Source organism: Lissotriton helveticus, chromosome 6 (assembly GCF_964261635.1).
Source record: "Lissotriton helveticus chromosome 6, aLisHel1.1, whole genome shotgun sequence".
Taxonomy (NCBI): domain Eukaryota; kingdom Metazoa; phylum Chordata; class Amphibia; order Caudata; family Salamandridae; genus Lissotriton; species Lissotriton helveticus.
In genome coordinates, this window is record NC_136067.1 from 1,258,700,169 (window position 1) to 1,258,719,280 (window position 19,112).

Consider the following 19,112-nt stretch of genomic DNA (forward strand, 5'->3'; position numbering starts at 1 on the left):
ATTTACTCCGAAGTACTACCGTGGGGTCTTGAAGGTTGTTTAGCAGTTTACGATATGTGAGGGATATTGCTTTCTTCTGGAGATGTTCAGTTAGGAGCCTATCTTCCAAGGGGGAGGAGTCGGCCAGTGTGGTACCTATTGGGATGGCCCCTTGTAACGCATGTCGGATTTGTGTATAGCGATAGAGCTCAGTATCCGCCATCCCGTATTTTTCTTTTAAGGCTTCGAATGTGATGATTGCTCCCCGGCGCCACATAGTCTCAGGTTCTTAGTACTCAACCAAACATGATCCCCTGTCTCTAATGGGGGGCCTGCTCTCCTCCGTCTGTCTGCATACATCTTATACTTCTTTTTGGCCAATTCCAAGTTTTCTATAGCGCTTTGATGTACCTGTTCTAAATGGGAAACGATTTCTTTAACAGCTGGAACGGAAAGATCTGTTTGTCTGAGGGTTGAGTTTGGATGTCTTCCTTAATTCATGTAAAAGGGGGAGAACCCTGTTGAAATGCTCTTGGCGTTATTGTGTGCAAACTCAGCTGCCCACAGATAATCAGACCAATTCCCTTCTTGTTTTAAAAGAAACAATCTTAAATACTGTTCTAGCTCTTGATAAACCCTTTCTGTTTGGTCGTCTGTTTCTGGGTGATAACTAGTGGAAAAACGAACTTCCGTTCCCAAACCCTTCATAAAGGATTTCCAGAAATGAGAAATGAACTGTGGACCCCTATCAGAAATCACCACTTTTGGGATTCCATGTGTCTTCACTATTTGAGTACTAAAATGAGTGGCCAACTGTTTGGCCATTGGTACCCCTTTTAGAGCTGCAAAGTGTGCCATCTTAGTGAGGGAATCGACAACCACCAGTATGGTGTTGTACCCTTGACTGAGTGGCAGGTCAGTAATGAGATCTAATGTGACTGTGTGCCATGGATAAGGTGGAGTGGGCAAAGGCATAAGGAATCCTTTCGGAGCCTGCCGTTCAGATTTTCCTTGAGCGCAAATCTCACAAGTTTTTACATATTCCTCAATGTCCTTAGACATATCTGGCCACCAATAGTGTCGCTTGATCAGTTCCTTGGTCTTGGCCTCTCCTTTATGTCCTGCTAATTTGGCGTCATGGCATTCTCTCATAACCTGTTGTTGCAGTTCCTTGGTGGGTATGTATAGGTTTTCTTGAAAATAGGGCAACTGATGAAAAATTCTCCTGCCTTCTTTCTCTTGTGCCCAATTTTGCATAGCTTCGAGATCCATCGCTTCTAAAATGCCTTGCTCAAGATTGATTGAAGTCACTGCTCCGATTATTCTCTCACTCGGAATAATTGATTGATTTTCCACAGTAGCCTTCTGATTTTCTGTGTCTATTCTAGATAAGGCATCCGATCTTTCCATTTTGCGCTCCAGGTCGATAAGTAATCACAAAGTCATACTCAGCAAAGTACAATGACCAACGTAATTGTCTTGGGGTGAGAGTTCTGGCAGTTTTCAAGAATTTCAAGTTGCGATGGTCTGTGAATACTGTTACTTGATGTTGCGCTCCCATTAGGTGATGCCGCCACTCTTTGAAGGAGTCCTTTATAGCCAATAGTTCTTTTTCAGTGATTGTATAGTTGACTTCAGCCGAAGTTAACTTTCTTGATCTATAGGCTACCGGGTGCAACTGGCCAGTTAGCTTATTTCGTTGGGACAAGACTCCTCCTACTGCCTGATCCGAAGCGTCGGTTTCTACATAGAAAGGTTTGGTTGGATCTGCATGCTGTAAGATCGGGGCAGTCGTAAAGCTTTTCTTTAAGGATTGGAAGGTATTTTCTGCGTCTTCTGTCCACTCAAACTTGAGTCCCTTCTTCAGCAATCGGGTGAGTGGTAGGATCTTATGCGAGAATTCACTGATGAAACTCCGATAGAAATTAGCAAATCCAATAAAACTTTGGACCTCTTAGACACTTCCAGGGGACTTCCATTCCAACACCGCTTCAATCTTCTTCTTATCCATAAGAATTCCCATTGGGGAAATGACAAAACCCAAGAACTTCACTTGGGAGACGCTGAAAGCACATTTTTCTAGTTTTACAAACAATCTATTTTCTCTCAACCTCTGTAAAACCCCTCTGACTTGACTCTGATGTTTTTCTTCATTCTCTGAATAAATAAGTATGTCGTCAATGTACACAATTGCACACTGGTCGATGAACTCCTTCAGAAAGTTGTTAATGAAGTGCTGGAAAGCAGCCGGGCGTTGCAGAGGCCATAGGGCATAACTTGATTTTCGAACAACCCGAACCTGGTTCTGAACTCTGTCTTCCACTTGTCGCCCTCTTTCATTCTCACTAGATGGTACGCCCCTCTCAAGTCTAGTTTTGTGTATATATTGGCTCCTTTTAGTTGATCTAGCAGAACTGATATAAGTGGCAACGGATAACGGTTCTTCTTGGTGATTTTATTGATGGCTCTGTAGTCAATACAGATTCACAGATCCCCTTCCTTCTTCGGTACGAAAAATAAGGGCGAAGATACTGGGGATTGAGAGGGTCGGATGAACCCATTGGCTAAATATTTGTCGAGATACTCCCGTAGATGGTGATGCTCTTTCTCTGTTAGGGCATAGACTCAACTGCACGGCAAATTCGAGCCGGGTTCAATCTCGATTTTACAATCATAGGCTCGGTGTGGTGGGAGTTGCTCCGCTTCTGTTTCATTAAATACATCCTCATAATCCTGATATTCTTCCGGTATTTCCTGAGCGTGAATTACACATATTGATCCTCCGGTTTGACACAGGGAATGCGCAGAATTAACCTCTTGATCTCTCTCCCGAACTCCAAAGCAGTTTTCCCGGCAATAATTGGACTCCATCTGTATAGTTCTCGCACTCCAGTTAATCGTTGGGTTATGCTCCCAACGATGTCGAGAGGTGTGGCTCACTGGTTAGAGGCGGCAGACCTGTAAGCAGAGAACGGCCCGGACCAGGGTTCAATTCCCGACGCGGCAGGGTCTTGGACCAGGGTCAACGGACTCGATAATTCTCGCCTCAGTGCCTACTCTAACCAGGGAACACACTCGGTAACTCTGGGCATTAAGCTTGCCTCATCTCTACAACGGCCCCCCACAGACGCCGGGGATGGGTGGTTTCACCCTGGAGATACACAGAAAGGGACCATCTCACAGGGAAAACCAGGACGGGTTCCCCAGCGGTCTACAGCGCCAGGACACTCGGGTAGAGTAACAGTGCGCTTTACAAGTATCCCACATTTACATTTACATTTACATTTACATTTGCTCCGTAAGCCAGTGAAGTCCCAAAATTAACTGGAACTGGGGAGCATCGATCAAGTTAAACTGGATCTTTTCCTCATGCCCATCATTGGAGATTAAATGAATCAATTCTGTGTGACTCACGATTGGGGCAGACAACAAATTAGTTCCATCCACGGCCCTAACAGGTTCACTTTTGAATTTCTTGATCGCTTGGATTCCCATCTTGCTTGCAAATCTTAAATCACAAAAGTTCCCAGTGGCCCCTGAGTCTATCATTACCGAAACTCCGGCCAACGTGACGTGTCTAAATTTCACCTCCATCGATAGGATCAAATGAGGCGCTGCAGACTGTAAGGTAATAGCCGCTCTATGTTCTTCGGGAGTTTTTTCTTGAGTCGCATCCACCAGTTCAACTCCTACAACAGGTGGTGCTGCTAGTTTTCCTTCGGCTTGAAGGTTGTCTTAGGTTTCTTGGGACAGTTCCTCACAAAATGGCCTCCAGACCGACAATACATACACAGATTGTTGCTTCGTCTTTTTTCCTTCTCTTCTTTGGTGAGAGGACCACGTATTGTTCCTATTTGCATGGGTTCTGTACCCTGTTGACTTTCATGACTTCTGCCACCCTCCGATCTGACCCTATCAAATCGGGGAACTACCGGCCTGAAATCTTTTCTTCTTTCGCCTTTTCTCTCACCTTGTCGGAAATCTATCTCCAAGACCAAATCCACCAACGCGGAGATTTCGGTTGGTCTATTTGGTATCCCTCCCAACACATCTTTCAGCTCATCCCTCAATCCGCGATAGAACACTGCCGCTCTCTTGCTCTCTGGCCAGTTTGTTTCTACCACAAGTTTATTGAACTGAGCTAGATATGAGACCACATCTCGATTTTCTTGCTTTAGGTCAAGCAACTCATTGTCAACAGCTTGGGATATTCGACGTCTGTCAAAGATTCAAAGAAACTCTTCCTTGAAGTCTTCGTAATTTCGCAATATTGGATCATCCTTCGTGATTAAAGGCAAAGACCAAGACGCTGCATCACCACTCAAATACGACAATGCAGAGGCGATCTTAGATTGCGCATCTGGGAAAATTGAAGGGCGGCACATGAAGTGTAGTGAGCATTGTGTGATAAATATTTGCGCATTTTGTGGATCCCCGCTAAATCGTTCTGGAGCTGCTAATGGGATCACTGGCGACAGAGAATGAATCACCTGGGTAGTCACTCTATTGGAGTCTTCAGATGGGGGGTTTTGCGTATTTTGCCCTGAACTAAATGGTTGTCTAAATCTGTGAGCTAACTCTGCGGTCTCTTTCCTCGAGTTTACTACTTCTATTCTAAGATTTTGGTTCTCCTCGCTGACTGCACTCAACTCCTTTTGTATGGTATCTAGAATGGTTCCTAACCCTTGTAAGTCTATTCCTTCTGCCATCTCTGTTCGGGTGTAAAATGCAACTTGGGCACTTCACTCTGTCAGACTTAAGAAAATCTTGATATACTACACAGGAACAGAGATGCTGAATCCAAATCCACCCAGCCAGCAACCCAGAGCTTGAAGGAACAAGTCTCTCAGTATGCTACCTTGGGGGGAAGGGGGAAATTGGATAAAATAACAAAACAGAGAAGAGAGAGTTCTGTCGATCCCTTTAGTAGTCCGTCCTGCAGACTTCCATTGGGTGGTTTCCTGTAAGAAGGCACAAATTATCAATACCTTTCTTGCTTCCTTCCTTTTCCTATTTAACACTAATTCCTATTTGTTTCCTACCATTTTATTTCCAGAACTCGGCTTCTCTTCTGTTTTCTTCACTAGATGGGTGTGTGCTGTCTCCAACTAGTTCTTCCTTTTCTACAAGGCACAGAGCAAGTTTTAAATATAAAATAATTTCTTCTCTTTTGTTATCTTTCTCTCTCTAGGGTTTATCTACTTACTTGTCTACTTGCTATCTCACTTCTGTTATGCCTATACGTGTTCTGTATTCTTTTCCCTGTCGATGTGTCTTCTTTTGACCTAGAAATATATAACACTTCGATTAGTCCTACTCTACTCCCGCCCTGCTCCTAACTAAAGTGTGCTCTTTTTCTCTCTACTCACTTTACAGACTGTTTATGTTGTCTTTCTCTTTTTCTATAGTTGATGCTTCTTTTTGGTAGCTAACGTTTTCGTTCTTTTTCTTATTTACAGGTGAGTTGCTGCATGAACTGAATCGAGTGTATACTGATTCTCTTGCCAAGCTATCTGATATAGGAAAGCAATTATCCTTTTCTAATTTACGCAATACGACTCATATGTTAGACTGAGTTAATATCAGGGTTTAGTGTCACTTAGCTCTTGTCGTCTTCTTTCTCTTCTTCAGGTTCGCCTTGGCGAAGTCTCTGAGGTGAAGTTTGAATCTGCTGACGAAAAGAGGGCCATTCGCCGCTATTTGTCTCGCTGGTGCCTCTTGACTGAAACTCGAATGCTTCCGAACGCTTCCTCAAAACTTGCTCGGAATTCGTTGAAAATGGGAATTACGGGAATACTAGGGGGAAGGAACTTGGGATAGGGCTCTGACTCTTTTCTCAAGAACTAGAGGGGCTAGGAATACTCTGGGTTTGAACAAGACGGGTTTTCTTCAGCTCCGGTAACTAAACGCTCCTTCTTCGGTCACGGCTCTGGTGAAGTGCGCAGTTCCAAACACTTGCGAGCTTCACCTGGCTTCCGCAATCACTGCCGTTATCAACTAGACCGCTGACCTCCGTTGGGAGTTGGCGGCCATTTTCTGATTCCAGTTTCGAACTAGTGTTGTCCATAGCTTTCTTGGTACTTGGTTTATGCAGCCGCTCCTCCCGTTCTGCGCTATTACCCCAGTTTGGAGCTCTGGGGTTCTGACAGCACCCTTCTCAGCCTTGCACCCTTCTCAGCCTTGCACCCTTCTCCCCCTCTGCCTTGCACCCTTCTCCCCTCTGCCTTGCACCATTCTCCCCTCTGCCTTGCACCCTTCTCCCCTCTGCCTTGCACCCTTCTCCCCTCTGCCTTGCACCCTTCTCCCCTCTGCCTTGCACCCTTCTCCCCTCTGCCTTGCACCCTTCTTCTCTCTGCCTTGCACCCTTCTCCCCCTCCGCCTTGCACCCTTCTCCCCCTCTGCCTTGCACCCTTCTCCCCCTCTGCCTTGCACCCTACTCCCCCTCCGACTTGCACCCTTCTCCCCTTCTACCTTGCACTTTTCTCAGCCTTGCACCCTTTCTCCCCCTCTGCCTTGCACCCTTCTCCCCCTCCGCCTTGCACCCTTCTCCCACTCCGCCTTGCACCTTTCTCCCCCTCCGCCTTGCACCCTTCTCCAACTTGAACCCATATTCCCCTTTGCCTTGCACCCTTCTCCCCCTCCCCCTTCTCCCCACTGCCTAGCACCCTTCTCGCCCTCCCCCTTGCACCCTTCTCCCCCTCCCCCTTGTACCCTTCTCCACCTCCGCCTTGCACCCTTTTCTACCTTTCACCATTCTCCCCTCTGCCTTGCACCCTTCTCCCCTCTGCCTTGAACCCTTCTCCTCTCTGCCTTGCACCCTTCTCCCCTTCTCCCCTCCGCCCTGAACCCTTCTCCTCTCTGCCTTGCACCCTTCTCCTCTTTGCCTTGCACCCTTCTCCCCTCTGCCTTGCACCCTTCTCCTCTATGCCTTTAACCCTTCTCCTCTCGGCCTTGAACCCTTCTCTTCTCTGCCTTGCACCCTTCTCCCCTCTGCCTTGCACCCTTCCCCTCTCTGCCTTGCACCCTTCTCCCCCTCCGACTTGCACCCTTCTCTACTTGCACCCTTCTCCCCTCTGCCTTGCACCCTTCTCTCCTCCGCCTTGCACGCTTCTCCCCTCCGCCTTGCACGTTTCTCACCCTCCGCCTTGCACCCTTCTCCCCCTCCCCGTTGCACAATTCTCCCTTCTGCATTGCACCCTTCTCCCCTCCGCCTTGCACCCTTCTCTACCTTGCACCCTACTCCTCTCTGCCTTGAACCTTTCTCCTCTCTGCCTTGCACCCTTCGCCCCTCTGCCTTGCACCCTTCTCCTCTCTGCCTTGCACCCTTCTCCCCTCCCCCTTGCACCCTTCTCCCCCTCCGACTTGCACCCTTCTCTACCTTGCACCCTTCTCCCCTCCGCATTGCACCTTTCTCCCCTCCGCCTTGCACCCTTCTCCTCCTCCCCATTGCACCATTCTCCCCCCTCCCTTACACCCTTCTCCCCTGCCCCTTGCACCCTTCTCCCCCTCTGACTTGCACCCTTCTTTACCTTGCACCCTTCTCCCCTCCGCCTTGCACCCTTCTCCCCTCCGCCTTGCACCCTTCTCCCCCTCTCCGTTGTACCATTCCCCCCTCTGCCTTCCACCCTTCTCCCCTCCGCCTTGCACCCTTCTTCCCTCCGCCTTGCACCCTTCTCCCCTCCGCCTTGCACCCTTCTCCCCTTTACCTTGCACCCTTCTCCTCTGCCTTGCACCCTTCTCCTCTCTGCATTGCACCCTTCTCCCCCTCCCCCTTGCACCCTTCTCCCCCTCCAAATTGCACCCTTCTCCCCTCCGCCTTGCACTCTTCTCCCCTCCGCCTTGCACCCTTCTCCCCTCCCTGTTGCACCATTCTCCCCTCTGCCTTGCACCTTTCTCCCCTCCGCCTTGCACCCTTATCTACCTTGCACCCTTCTCCTCTCTGCCTTGCACCCTTCTCCCCTCTGCCTTGCACCCTTCTCCTCTCTGACTTGCACCCTTCTCCCCTCCACCTTGCACCCTTCTTTCCCCGCCTTGCACCCTTCTCCCCTCTGCCTTGCACCCTTCTCCCCTCTGCCTTGCACCCTTCTCCCCTCTGCCTTGCACCCTTCTCCCCTCCACCTTGCACCATTCTCCCCTCCACCTTGCACCGTTCTTCCCTTCGCCTTGCACCCTTCTCCCCTCTGCCTTGCACGCTTCTCCCCTCTACCTTGCACCCTCCTCCCCTCCGTCTTGCACCCTTCTCCCCTCTGCCTTGCATCCTTCTCCTCTCTGCCTTGCACCCTTCTCCTCTCTGCCTTGCACCCTTCTCCCCTCCGCCTTGCACCCTTCTCCCCTCTGCCTTGCACCTTTCTCCCCTTTGCCTTGCACCCTTCTCCCCTCTGCCTTGCATCCTTCTCCTCTCTGCCTTACACCCTTCTCCTCTCTGCCTTGCACCCTTCTCCCGTCCGCCTTGTACCCTTCTCCCCTCTGCCTTGCACCCTTCTCCCCTCTGCCTTGTACCCTTCTCCTCTCTACCTTGCACCATTCTCCCCTCCGCCTTTCACCCTTCTCCTCTCAGCCTTGCACCCTTCTCCCCTCCGCCTTGCACCCTTCTCCTCTCTGACTTGCACCCTTCTCCCCTCCACCGTGCACCTATCTCCCCTCTGCCTTGCACTCTTCTCCCCTCCGCCTTGCACCCTTCTCCTCTCTGCCTTGCACCCTTCTCCTCTCTGCCTTGCACCCTTCTCCTCTCTGCCTTGCACCCTTCTCCTCTCCGCATTGCACCCTTCTCCCCTCCACCTTGCACCCTTCTCCCCTCTGCCTTGCACCCTTCTCCCCACTGCCTTGCACCCTTCTCCCTTCCGCCTTGCACCCTTCTCCCCTCTGCCTTGCACCTTTCTCCTCTCTGCCTTACACCCTTCTCCTCTCTACCTTTCACCCTTCTCCTCTCTGGCTTGCACTCTTCTCCGTTCTGCCTTGCACCCTTCCCGGCCACCCCCTTGCACCCTTCTCGGCCACCCCCTTGCACCCTTCCCACCCAATGGAGGGGGCTGCCACCTCCATTAAAAGCATGATGGACCAGGGTCGGCTCTGACTGGGCCCACACCGGGCGCACTGGTGATACGGGGGGGGGCAAGTGCTCCCCCTTACTCCCCCTGCGGGCGCCCATGCTTGCACCCTTCTCCCCCTCTGACTTGCACCCTTCTCCCCTCTGCCTAGCACCATTCTCCCCTCTGCCTTGCACCCTTCTCCCCTCTGACTTGCACCCTTCTCCTCTCTGCTTTGCACCCTTCTCCCCCTCCGCCTTGCACCCTTCTCCCCCTCCGCCTTGCCCCCTTCTCCCCCTCTGCCTTGCACCCTTCTTCCCCTCCGCCTTGCACCCTTCTCCCTTCTACCTTGCACCCTTCTCAGCCTTGCACCCTTCTCCCCCTCTGCCTTGCACCCTTCTCCCCCTCCGCCTTGCACCCTTCTCCCCCTCCGCCTTGCACCTTTCTCCCCCTCCGCCTTGCACCCTTCTCCACCTTGAACCCATATCCCTCTTTGCCTTGCACCCTTCTCCCCCTCCCCCTTCTCCCCTCTGCCAAGCACCCTTCTCGCCCTCTCCTTTGCACCCTTCTCCCCCTCAACCCCTCCCCCTTGTACCTTTCTCCACCTCCTCCTTGCACCCTTTTCTACCTTGCACCATTCTCCCCTTTGCCTTGCACCATTCTCCCCTCTGCCTTGCACCCTTCTCCCCACTGCCTTGAACCCTTCCCCTCTCTGCCTTGCACCCTTCTCCCCTCTGCCTTGCACCCTTCTCCCCTCTGCCTGTAACTCTTCTCCTCTCTGCCTTGCACCCTTCTCCTCTCTGCCTTGCACCCTTCTCCTCTCTGCCTTGCACCCTTCTCCCCTCTGCCTTGCACCCGTCTCCTCTCTGCCTTTCACCCTTCTCCTCTCTGCCTTGAACCCTTCTCCTCTCTGCCTTGCACCCTTCTCCCCTCTGCCTTGCACTCTTCTCCTCTATGCATTACACCCTTCTCCCCCTCCGACTTGCACCCTTCTCTACCTTGCACCCTTCTCCCCTCTGCCTTGCACCCTTCTCTCCTCCGCCTCCTCCGCCTTGCACGCTTCTCCCCCTCCGCCTTCCACCCTTCTCCTCTCTGCCTTGAACCCTTCTCCTCTCTGCCTTGAACCCTTCTCCTGTCTTGCACCCTTCTCCACTCTGCCTTGCACCCTTCTCCTCTCTGCCTTGCAGCCTTCTCCCCTTCCCCTTGCACCATTCTCCCCTCCCCCTTGCACCCTTCTCCCCCTCCGACTTGCACCCTTCTCTACCTTGCACCCTTCTCCCCTCCGCCTTGCACCCTACTCCCCCTCCCCGTTGCACCATTCTCCCCTCTGCCTTGCACCCTTCTCCCCTCCGCCTTGCACCCTTCTTCCCTCCGCCTTGCACCCTTCTCCCCTCCGCCTTGCACCCTTCTCCCCTTTGCCTTGCACCCTTCTCCCCTCTGCCTTGCACCCTTCTCCTCTCTGCCTTGCACCCTTCTCCCTCTCCCCCTTGCACCCTTCTCCCCCTTCAACTTGCACCGTTCTGCCCTCCGCCTTGCACCCTTCTCCCCTCCGCCTTGCACCCTTCTCCCTCTCCCCGTTGCACCATTCTCCCCTCTACCTTGCACCTTTCTCCCCTCCGCCTTGCACCCTTATCTACCTTGCACCCTTCTCCCCTCTGCCTTGCACCCTTCTCCCCTCCACCTTGCACCCTTCGCCCCTCCGCCTTGCACCCTTCTCCCTTCCGCCTTGCACCCTTCTTCCCTCTGCCTTGCACCCTTCTCCCCTCTCCCTTGCACTTTTCTCCCCTCTGCCTTGCATCCTTCTCCCCTCCGCCTTGCACCCTTCTCCCGGTCGCCTTGCACCCTTCTCCCCTCTGCCTTGCACCCTTCTCCCCTCCGCCTTGCATCCTTCTCCTCTCCGCCTTGTACCCTTCTCCTCTCCGCCTTGCACCCTTCTCCCCTCTGCCTTGCATCCTTCTCCCCTCCGCTTTGCACCCTTCTGCCCTCCGCCTTGCACCCTTCTCCCCTCCACCTTGCCTCCTTCTCCTCTCTGCCTTGCACCCTTCTCCTTTCCGCCTTGCACCCTTCTCCCCTTCGCCTTGCACCCTTCTCCCCATCCCCGTTGCACCATTCTCCCCTCTGCCTTCCACCCTTCTCCCCTCCGCCTTGCACCCTTCTTCCCTCCGCCTTGCACCCTTCTCCCCTCCGCCTTGCACCCTTCTCCCCTTTGCCTTGCACCCTTCTCCTCTGCCTTGCAGCCTTCTCCTCTGCCTTTCACCCTTCTCCTCTCTGCATTGCACCCTTCTGCTCCTCCCCCTTGCACCCTTCTCCCCTCCGCCTGGCACCCTTCTCCCCTCCACCTTGCACCCTTCTCCCCCTCCCTGTTGCACCATTCTCCCCTCTGCCTTGCACCCTTATCTACCTTGCACCCTTCTCCTCTGCCTTGTACCCTTCTCCCCTCCGCCTTGCACCCTTCTCCTCTCTGCCTTGCACCCTTCTCCCCTCAGCCTTGCACCCTTCTTCTCTCTACCTTGCACCCTTCTCCCCTCCGCCTTGCAACCTTCTCCCCCCTGCCTTGCACCCTTCTCCCCTCCGCCTTGCACCCTTCTCCTCTCCGCCTTGCATCCTTCTCCTATCTACCTTGCACCCTTCTCCTCTCTGGCTTGCACCCTTCTCCCTTGCACCCTTCCCACCCAATGGAGGGGGCTGCCACCTCCATCAAAAGCATGATGGACTAGGGTCGGCCCTGACTGGGCCCACAGCGGACGCACTGCCGATCTAGGCCCCCCTTGCCCCCCCCCCCGCGGACGCCCATGAGGGCAATCGTTCTCAGGTAAAGCGGTGAGAATCTGGAACTCTCTTCCTCCTTTGCTCCGTGCCATCACCTCTATCCAGATCTTCAAAGCGAAACTCATATCTCTTCTATTCCAAAGACACTTTCAGAACTAATTGCCTCCTTCTCAGACCCCGCCAGGAAGTTCTTTAGTCATTGCAAATTTGTCATATATATATATATATTTTTACTGTACATTCTGTGCTTGCTGTGTTTGATATTGTATTCCTTTTGCCTGCGTTGTTTTGATTCTATGGCCTGCTATTTTTCGCCAGGAAGTTCTTTAGTCATTTTAAATTTGTCAAATATATTCATAATTTTGTCTGTACATTCTGTGTTTGATAATGTGTTCCTTTTGCCTGCGTTCTTTTGATTCTATGGCCTGCTACCTTTGTTTGTTCCATGTTCCATTCCTGTAACAGTTCTCTCATGTAAGGTAACTGGTTCAATTGTACAGTGCTCCGACATCTTCGGGTAAAGTCCGCGCTTTATAAAAATGCATTAAATAAATAAATAACAGTGCCACTTCGAGTGCCCCTCCAGCATTCCGACGCCAGGAGGCATGAAAAACAACGGTATCAGAAAACATGCTCCCGGCATCTGAAAGAAAACCACTTCCAAGTACTAGTTGTACGCCAGATCCTTGGAGGAATCACATGATGATTACGGCACTCAGTGCAAGGACTACCGGAGCTTGAAACAAAAAGAGGACTATGATAGCGAAGGGAGCCTTTAAGGGGTTGAAATCTTATCGGCCATTTTGAAAGGGAACCGCTTGCGTTTGTAATATCGGAACTAAGGCACGCAAATGTGATTTCAGGACTCACGTTAACATGTATAACCTTACGGTTTTTTTAAAATGAGAGCTGGCTATTCATTGTTGGAAAATTGTGATCGCTAAGAAATACTACCGATTATTTAGAGGAAAGCAACTTAATTAAAATCAGATACTGGTAGAATAGTAGTTTCTTCGAAATAATGTTGAGAACAAAAACAACGGAACTACTGCCGGTCCTTGCATAAACGCACATTTTTCTCCTGAAAGATTCACCATTTCATGATGGGCACGTTCTGTCTGCGCAGGCGACCAATAGCCTTGTCTTCCGCTATTTGAAGTGTCATAAGAGCGGTTCATGTGACTGTCAGTGCTGCCGCTTCCTGTTGTTGCTTTCACGTTCCGGAGGTAGCTTAGCTGTAACAACCGGACCAGTGGGTTTCCTGCAGTTGGCAAAGACAGCACAATGGGAGCTGTAGCTCCTTTCCTTCTGTTGCTGCTTATCTCGTTGCTGCCCGAGGAGAACGAGGCCCAAGGCTGGAGCCACCCGGAGCTCTGTGGGTAAGGGTAACATTCGACTTAGATGCGCAGATGATTGACAGCCCCAGCACCTCCACGCCATTCACAATTATTAATCGCCATCCCATTGCATTCACATACCAGCAAGGTATTACTCCCACTCGCCTTCCAAAGTTATTCACTTTTCCCAAATTAATGTAGCCCCACCATACGCACATCCCACTCCCACTCTAGTTAAATACTTCCTCTTTGTATAGGCGTCCGCAAACCGATAGAGCTGGTTAACACTACAGGCCAACATGCAAACTAGGGCCGGTTGATGATGTCACATATGAAATGCGGTCACTGGGCAGTAATGTAATCAATCATTTATTTGTGGTTAGGTTTTTGCTATTGATCCACAATAGCGGATTTAAATGGTTTCCATGTTCCCCCCCCATTAGGAGGATGCGGAATGTTGGTGCAGAGGGCAAACAAAGTATTAATTATTTATTCTTTCATTATTAATTCAATGGACAATAGACGCAAATCCCTATCTTCCCTATGGAGAAGAAAAAACTGAAAGGATTTGTGCTAAATAAACATCCTTAGGACACTGATCAAAATGTTTCTATCATCAACAGAATTGGTTATGAATGAGTAAATGGCGTGGTTCCTCTCCACAAAAACCAACTCCAACCGTTTCTTTGTTCCTTTTCTTTGGAAAGAATGACCACTCCTAAAGCAGTCTAGAGAGCACTAAGTAATACACGTTTTCCTAGTTCTAGTCCCTAGCAAATATCCCTAAGGCAGTTCCATGCCAAAGGTTGACCCGTGGCCTTCTAACTACTGCAGAGAACTTTGGGTTTGCTTCTCTAGTGACCAATCTATAGTTTCAGAAGATAATTGTGGTGACTGGGAGTGGCATTCCTTGGCTAGTCCCTCAAAGAGTAAGTAACCTTAGTTCTAAATGCCCAACAGGTGTTTCTTTAGAAATGTTACATTATCTTTATCTTTATTTGCATCGGAATACCTATTGAAATCCGCTGCTGAATGATTTGATTTAAACCTTTATATAGCGCACAACTGCCCGAAGGTGTCTAGGCGCTCATACCTGCTGGAAAGTAAAAAGGTTGCCACACAAACTAGGGACTGACAGGTTACTTTATAAAAAGCCAAGTTTTTAGAGCTTTTCTGAAAGCCAAAATCCTAGGTCAATTCTTTCTTACCGGGGAGAAAGTTCCAGGTTTTAACAGTCCCTAACTCAAAGCTTCCCCCTAGCCCCCCCCCCCCCACCCCTAACCGCAAGCTCTCTTTACTCTAGGGATTTGTAGGAGTTTGCAGTGAGCCAACCTCAGATTTCTAGTTTGTTTATACCATTTCAGTTGCTTTTTTCAAAAAGTCAGGACCCCGACCATGGAGAGCCTTGAAGGCTAATCATTAGGATTTGAATATGATTCTTTTATCCATCGGGAGCCAATGCAGGGTCTTTAAATTGTGCGAGACCGGCTGGAATGTCAGGATATCCAGCAGCAACCTGGCCGCTGCATTTTGAAGCTGTTGCAGCTTTTGAAGGTGCTGCTTTTGGATCCCTACATGCAACACATTTCCATAGTCTAATTTGGACAATGCCAGTGCTGCCACAAGATTTTTACTGACTCCGATGGAATGAAGGGGCGGATTTTTCTAATCATCTTCAGAATGAAATAGATGGTGGAAGTGAGGGAACTAATCGGATTTTTAAAGCTCAATTTATCTTCCAAGATAACGCCTACATTTTTAGCCTTATTTACCGGAGTTGGAGTGTCTCCCAGGCTGGTTGGCCACCATCTAGGTGTCCAGAAAGAAGTATCTTGGCCAAATAGGAGGACCTCAGTCTTCCTACCGTTCAGTTTCAAAGAATTCAGACTCATCCACTGCTGTACCTGAGTTATACAAATATTGAAACGATCTGCTGTCTCTTTTTAATATTGCTAGAAACTGATACTACAAGTTGGGTGTCATCAGCGTATGAAATCACTGAGAAACTGCATTGCCTGATGATTTTGGCCAAGGGGGAGTGAACGGCTTTCACATTTCCACGTTTATACACTATAGCATTGAAGTACTATGTCCAGCATGAGAAATTATGACCTCCTTATTGTGGTGAAAACTGTTTTGTAAAGTAAACATAGGAGCTTTTATAGTTCATGGTCTTTATCTTCGGTGCCATTTAAAACCATTTTTGTTCACGAAGAAGCATGGACTCATTTGTCTTGCGGACATCTCATTTCGAATGTTGAATATTAATTTCCAGTTTCACTCTAAAGTAAGTTTGTTTTGTGCATATATGCTGCAAAGATTTGACACATTTTATTTAAAAGAGTTGGGTGTTCCTAAAGGGTGTTTTTTCCTTTTTAAATTTTTTTTTTTTTTTTTTTAAAGAACCTCCATTTATCTTTCTCTCAATGCTGCATTCGTATACGAGAGATTCCTAAAAACACTTTTTTGTTTCTCCAACAATGCAAAATCATATTTGTATGCTGGTAATGAAATTACCAAAAGTCAGGATGGACTCTCAGTCTGCTAAATGACTGTGAATAAGCAATTTTCATAACTGTGTAACGCTAAAATTAAAAGCGCATGACTATTGGACTCCAGCAAAATTATTAGCTATAACACATGAGCAGTTGCTGGATGAGTTTGTGGCCTTAAGTTTCATCTAATATTTCTTTGACAATTAAGTCCCTTTGGTTGAGTAATCAACTATTCCAATAGGATTCCTTTGGAGTCACAAGACAGAATACATTCCCTGCATGTAGGTCATCTGTAATGATTGCTCTTACCAAAAATGTATTTATTTAAAAGGTTTTATATAGCACTTGCTTGACCCAGGGGTATCAGAGCACTTTACAGGAGTATGAGGAGATACTTATAATTTATTACACATTTTATTGTAAAAAAGCACACATAAATTAACCATCTGTTTCTTTAGATTAAAAATAAACTCACATAAAAGCCAACCGCCACTCTCACCCCAACAGTAGAACAATGTTTCAGATATTGGCTGCAAAGTGATTTACAGCAAAGAAGAGAAATGCAACCTCAATCCCCACCTCTGTCTTGAGCGGCCCCATCTGCTCAGCCACCTGCTCCATCTCACACTGAAAGTTTCCTCGTTTACCTTCATAACCTGATTCCACAATGGTCCAAGACCCTAACTAGACTAAAACGATAACTTGTCCTCCGGTGAAACTGAATTTAAGCACTCCACAGCAATCCTAAAAAATCCTTATGTGAACTGCTTTCTCAACTGCCCCTTTCCTTTACACACGGATGATGCCTCTTTATCACGATTAGCCTGGACTAGTCACTGTCGATTTTTCCAACTGATTGGTCAATTGTCAGTTTGACTGCATGAGGTGTTTTATTACATTTGGCCCTAATTTAGCTCCCACATCTTCAAATAATGAATCCAGCTTAAAATATCATTCATGGCCGCATAATTACAAGAGTGAAGGTGCTAGAGGTAAACAAAGGATAACAATAGAGGAGGAGAACAGAACAGTAAAAGAATGTCATGTCCAGGTTATGAACATTACTAACCATTCTTTGTGTGGAATATGTATGCCAGGCTATGGTGCAATAGTTCAGGTGCCACAGCTCTTACTGTTCCAGAGGTTACTACACTTCTGTTTACTTTATGAGGATTCAAGTTTTCCACAGAAGTTTCAGTCTACTTAGGCCACTGAGGAATCCAACATTGGGAGAAGTCCAGACCTTGCTGCTCTGCTTAGCTGGAAATATGCAGAACGGGACAAATTCAAAAGATGATCTGACTTAGAACTGCCTGATACCCGTGACACCAAGTCTGAGTTAGAGAACGTAGTGTGATCCGCAGCTTTGGGTTCCACTGAAGACCGCAGGTCCAGACCAGTGACCGCAAGCTCACTAGAAGGACAGTGTTTTCCCAGCCAGCCAAGCAATGAGAGGGAAGGGCCAGGCTGTCCGAGGGGTCGAAGCTTCTGCGACGATTAATCTTATATTTATGTGGGGGAAGCAAGGTCGATCTGGGAATGCTGACTCTCACATAGGCCGGCTCTTCTATGTTGCTGGACTGTTTGGGTCTTCAAGTTTTGCAAACAGGACAAGCTGCTGCTGGATCCAATGGGACCGGGAATAAACGCTGGTTGACCCTATAGCAATAAACTCATTCATGCGGCTCAAGAGAAATTTCTTTGTCCTCCTCTTCAGAAGAAATATTCAGTGCCTGTGAATCAAAGTAACGTGCATGGATACATTCTTCTTTGTTCACTCTTCTGAACTCGTTGAGCTCCGAGAAGTACTGCTCGGATTTCTCAGCCACAGAGAAGTCTGTTTCCAACAATCCTGCAATCCAGATATAGCCCAGGAGGGGGCGATCAGTCCAGGGGCCTTGATTCACTGGGGAGGGCTCAAGATTAGACTTAAACATCACAACACCAGCCCCTTTATTGGCATCCAAACTGCGAGACATGTTTAGGATCGATTTAGGTTTATGCATCTCATTAATAGCATTCTCCTTTTGTCTATTGTTCCCCTCATCCAGTAAATGTTCTTCGTAGTGTACAGGCTCTGGCTGTAACCGCTCGACCACTGCACCAGTAGAAGGAAATTTCTGGGTGGAAAATTTGGCTTCCAAATCCACTGACGCTGTATTTTTGACTGGCTCATCTATATCTCTCCTGCCTCGTTGAACAAGGCTCACAGGGATCGCTTGCTTCTCTGTGTGCATGCGGTCTTCAATTCGTGCTTGGTATTTGCTTTTTTTCTGTTGTTTAGGCTCTCTTTGTTGGGAGATGACAACCTCCCTCTTCCGATCTTTACAAATGTATGAACTGCCCTTTTGCATTTTCTGAGGTGAGCACAGGGCAGCTCTGGCAACAGAAGTTTCTCCATGGGGCACCAATTTCACCAAACTGGTCTGTTCCTCCTTCATATTCAAAGTTTGTTGATTCTTGCCCTTTTCAGAAATTGGCAGGTAGGGTATTTGATGGTTAATCTGGGATCTAGGAGTAGGTACAGGCATACTCGGACCAGAGTTGTGGCTGAGGGATCAGGGTAGCTGAAAGTCAGGTATCACTCTCTGCAAATGGACAAGATCTCTGAACTCCGACTGTTTTCCCTTCAGACACTCAAGAAGAGCTTTGTCTGTTCTTCTAAGACTTTCCATGTCCTTGGTGACCAACATCATTCATCCCTGGACATGTTCTCCAGTTGTGAGGAGGTACAATAATCGATACATTTGGTCAAAAACATTGCAATAAGAGCCTAAATAAGGAAGGCAGATAAATATGAATGTTATTTACAAAGGACAAATAGTAATAAGCTCATGTGGGTAGCGAGAAGTTAGGTTCGGATGGGTGTGAGGACGTGGGCAGGGTGAGGATAAAGTAGGGGATAAGGAGAGTGGGAGATAAGGGGGGTGGGAGATTAGAGGGAGACCGTTGATAGGATAGATGTTAGAGGTCAAAGTGGGGGCAAGGAGGGGTTGCTAGGGGAGGGAGAAGGGAGTAGCATGAGGGAGGGGAGTTGGGGGGTAGAGTGAGGGGGTGAGAGAGTTGGATGGCAAGGGGAGCCTTGATGTGCGCAGGGTTGGATACGGTGTAGGAGAAGGGTATTATTGACCCCAGAATTTGTTGAGTAGAAACAATTTGAGGTCTTTTTTGAAGTTGATGTAGGAGCGGTTGCAGCCTAATTCTTTAGGCAGCGAGTTCCATATGGAAGGAGCGTTACCCGAGAAGGAGCGAGCTTGTGTGCATTTCTTTTTTAGGTTTCGCCTGTCGAAAGCTGCGCACTGCGCAGCTTTTCACGCAGGCGAAATCTTATGTCTACAGTATGTGTGTGTTGTCCCGCCCCTCTGTTCCATTGGCTAGCTCCATAAATGGAGGCTAGCCATTGGAACAGAGAACTGTCCGTTATTTCCAGAGGCGATTGGTGGGTGTTCCGCCGATTTATTTATTATTTTTTTTCCCTTTCCGCCCCTTTGAAATCGTCATGCGGC

General features: G+C 48.9%; 2 protein-coding genes across 2 annotated transcripts in view; one reads left to right on the forward strand and one right to left on the reverse strand.

Annotated features, from left to right (window-relative positions):
• The first annotated feature begins 12,929 nt into the window (after nt 1-12,929).
• Nucleotides 12,930-19,112, forward strand: part of IGF2R (insulin like growth factor 2 receptor) — a 1,933,894-nt gene continuing 1,927,711 nt past the window's right edge. Inside the window, exon 1 of the mRNA XM_078648980.1 lies at nt 12,930-13,153. Coding sequence (XP_078505106.1) covers nt 13,059-13,153 — 95 coding nt within the window. The 5' untranslated portion in view covers nt 12,930-13,058. The remainder of the gene's footprint in view (nt 13,154-19,112) is intronic.
• LOC144763409 (uncharacterized) lies at nt 17,156-18,143 on the reverse strand. Its single transcript, XM_078648981.1, has one exon. It carries the CDS (start codon nt 18,135-18,137, stop codon nt 17,280-17,282), a length of 858 nt encoding a protein of 285 aa, XP_078505107.1. The 5' UTR covers nt 18,138-18,143; the 3' UTR covers nt 17,156-17,279.

Coding starts and splice junctions, on each gene's coding strand:
- LOC144763409 (XM_078648981.1), bottom strand. CDS start 18,137: ATGCCTGTACCTACTCCTAGATCCCAGATTAACCATCAAATACCCTAC.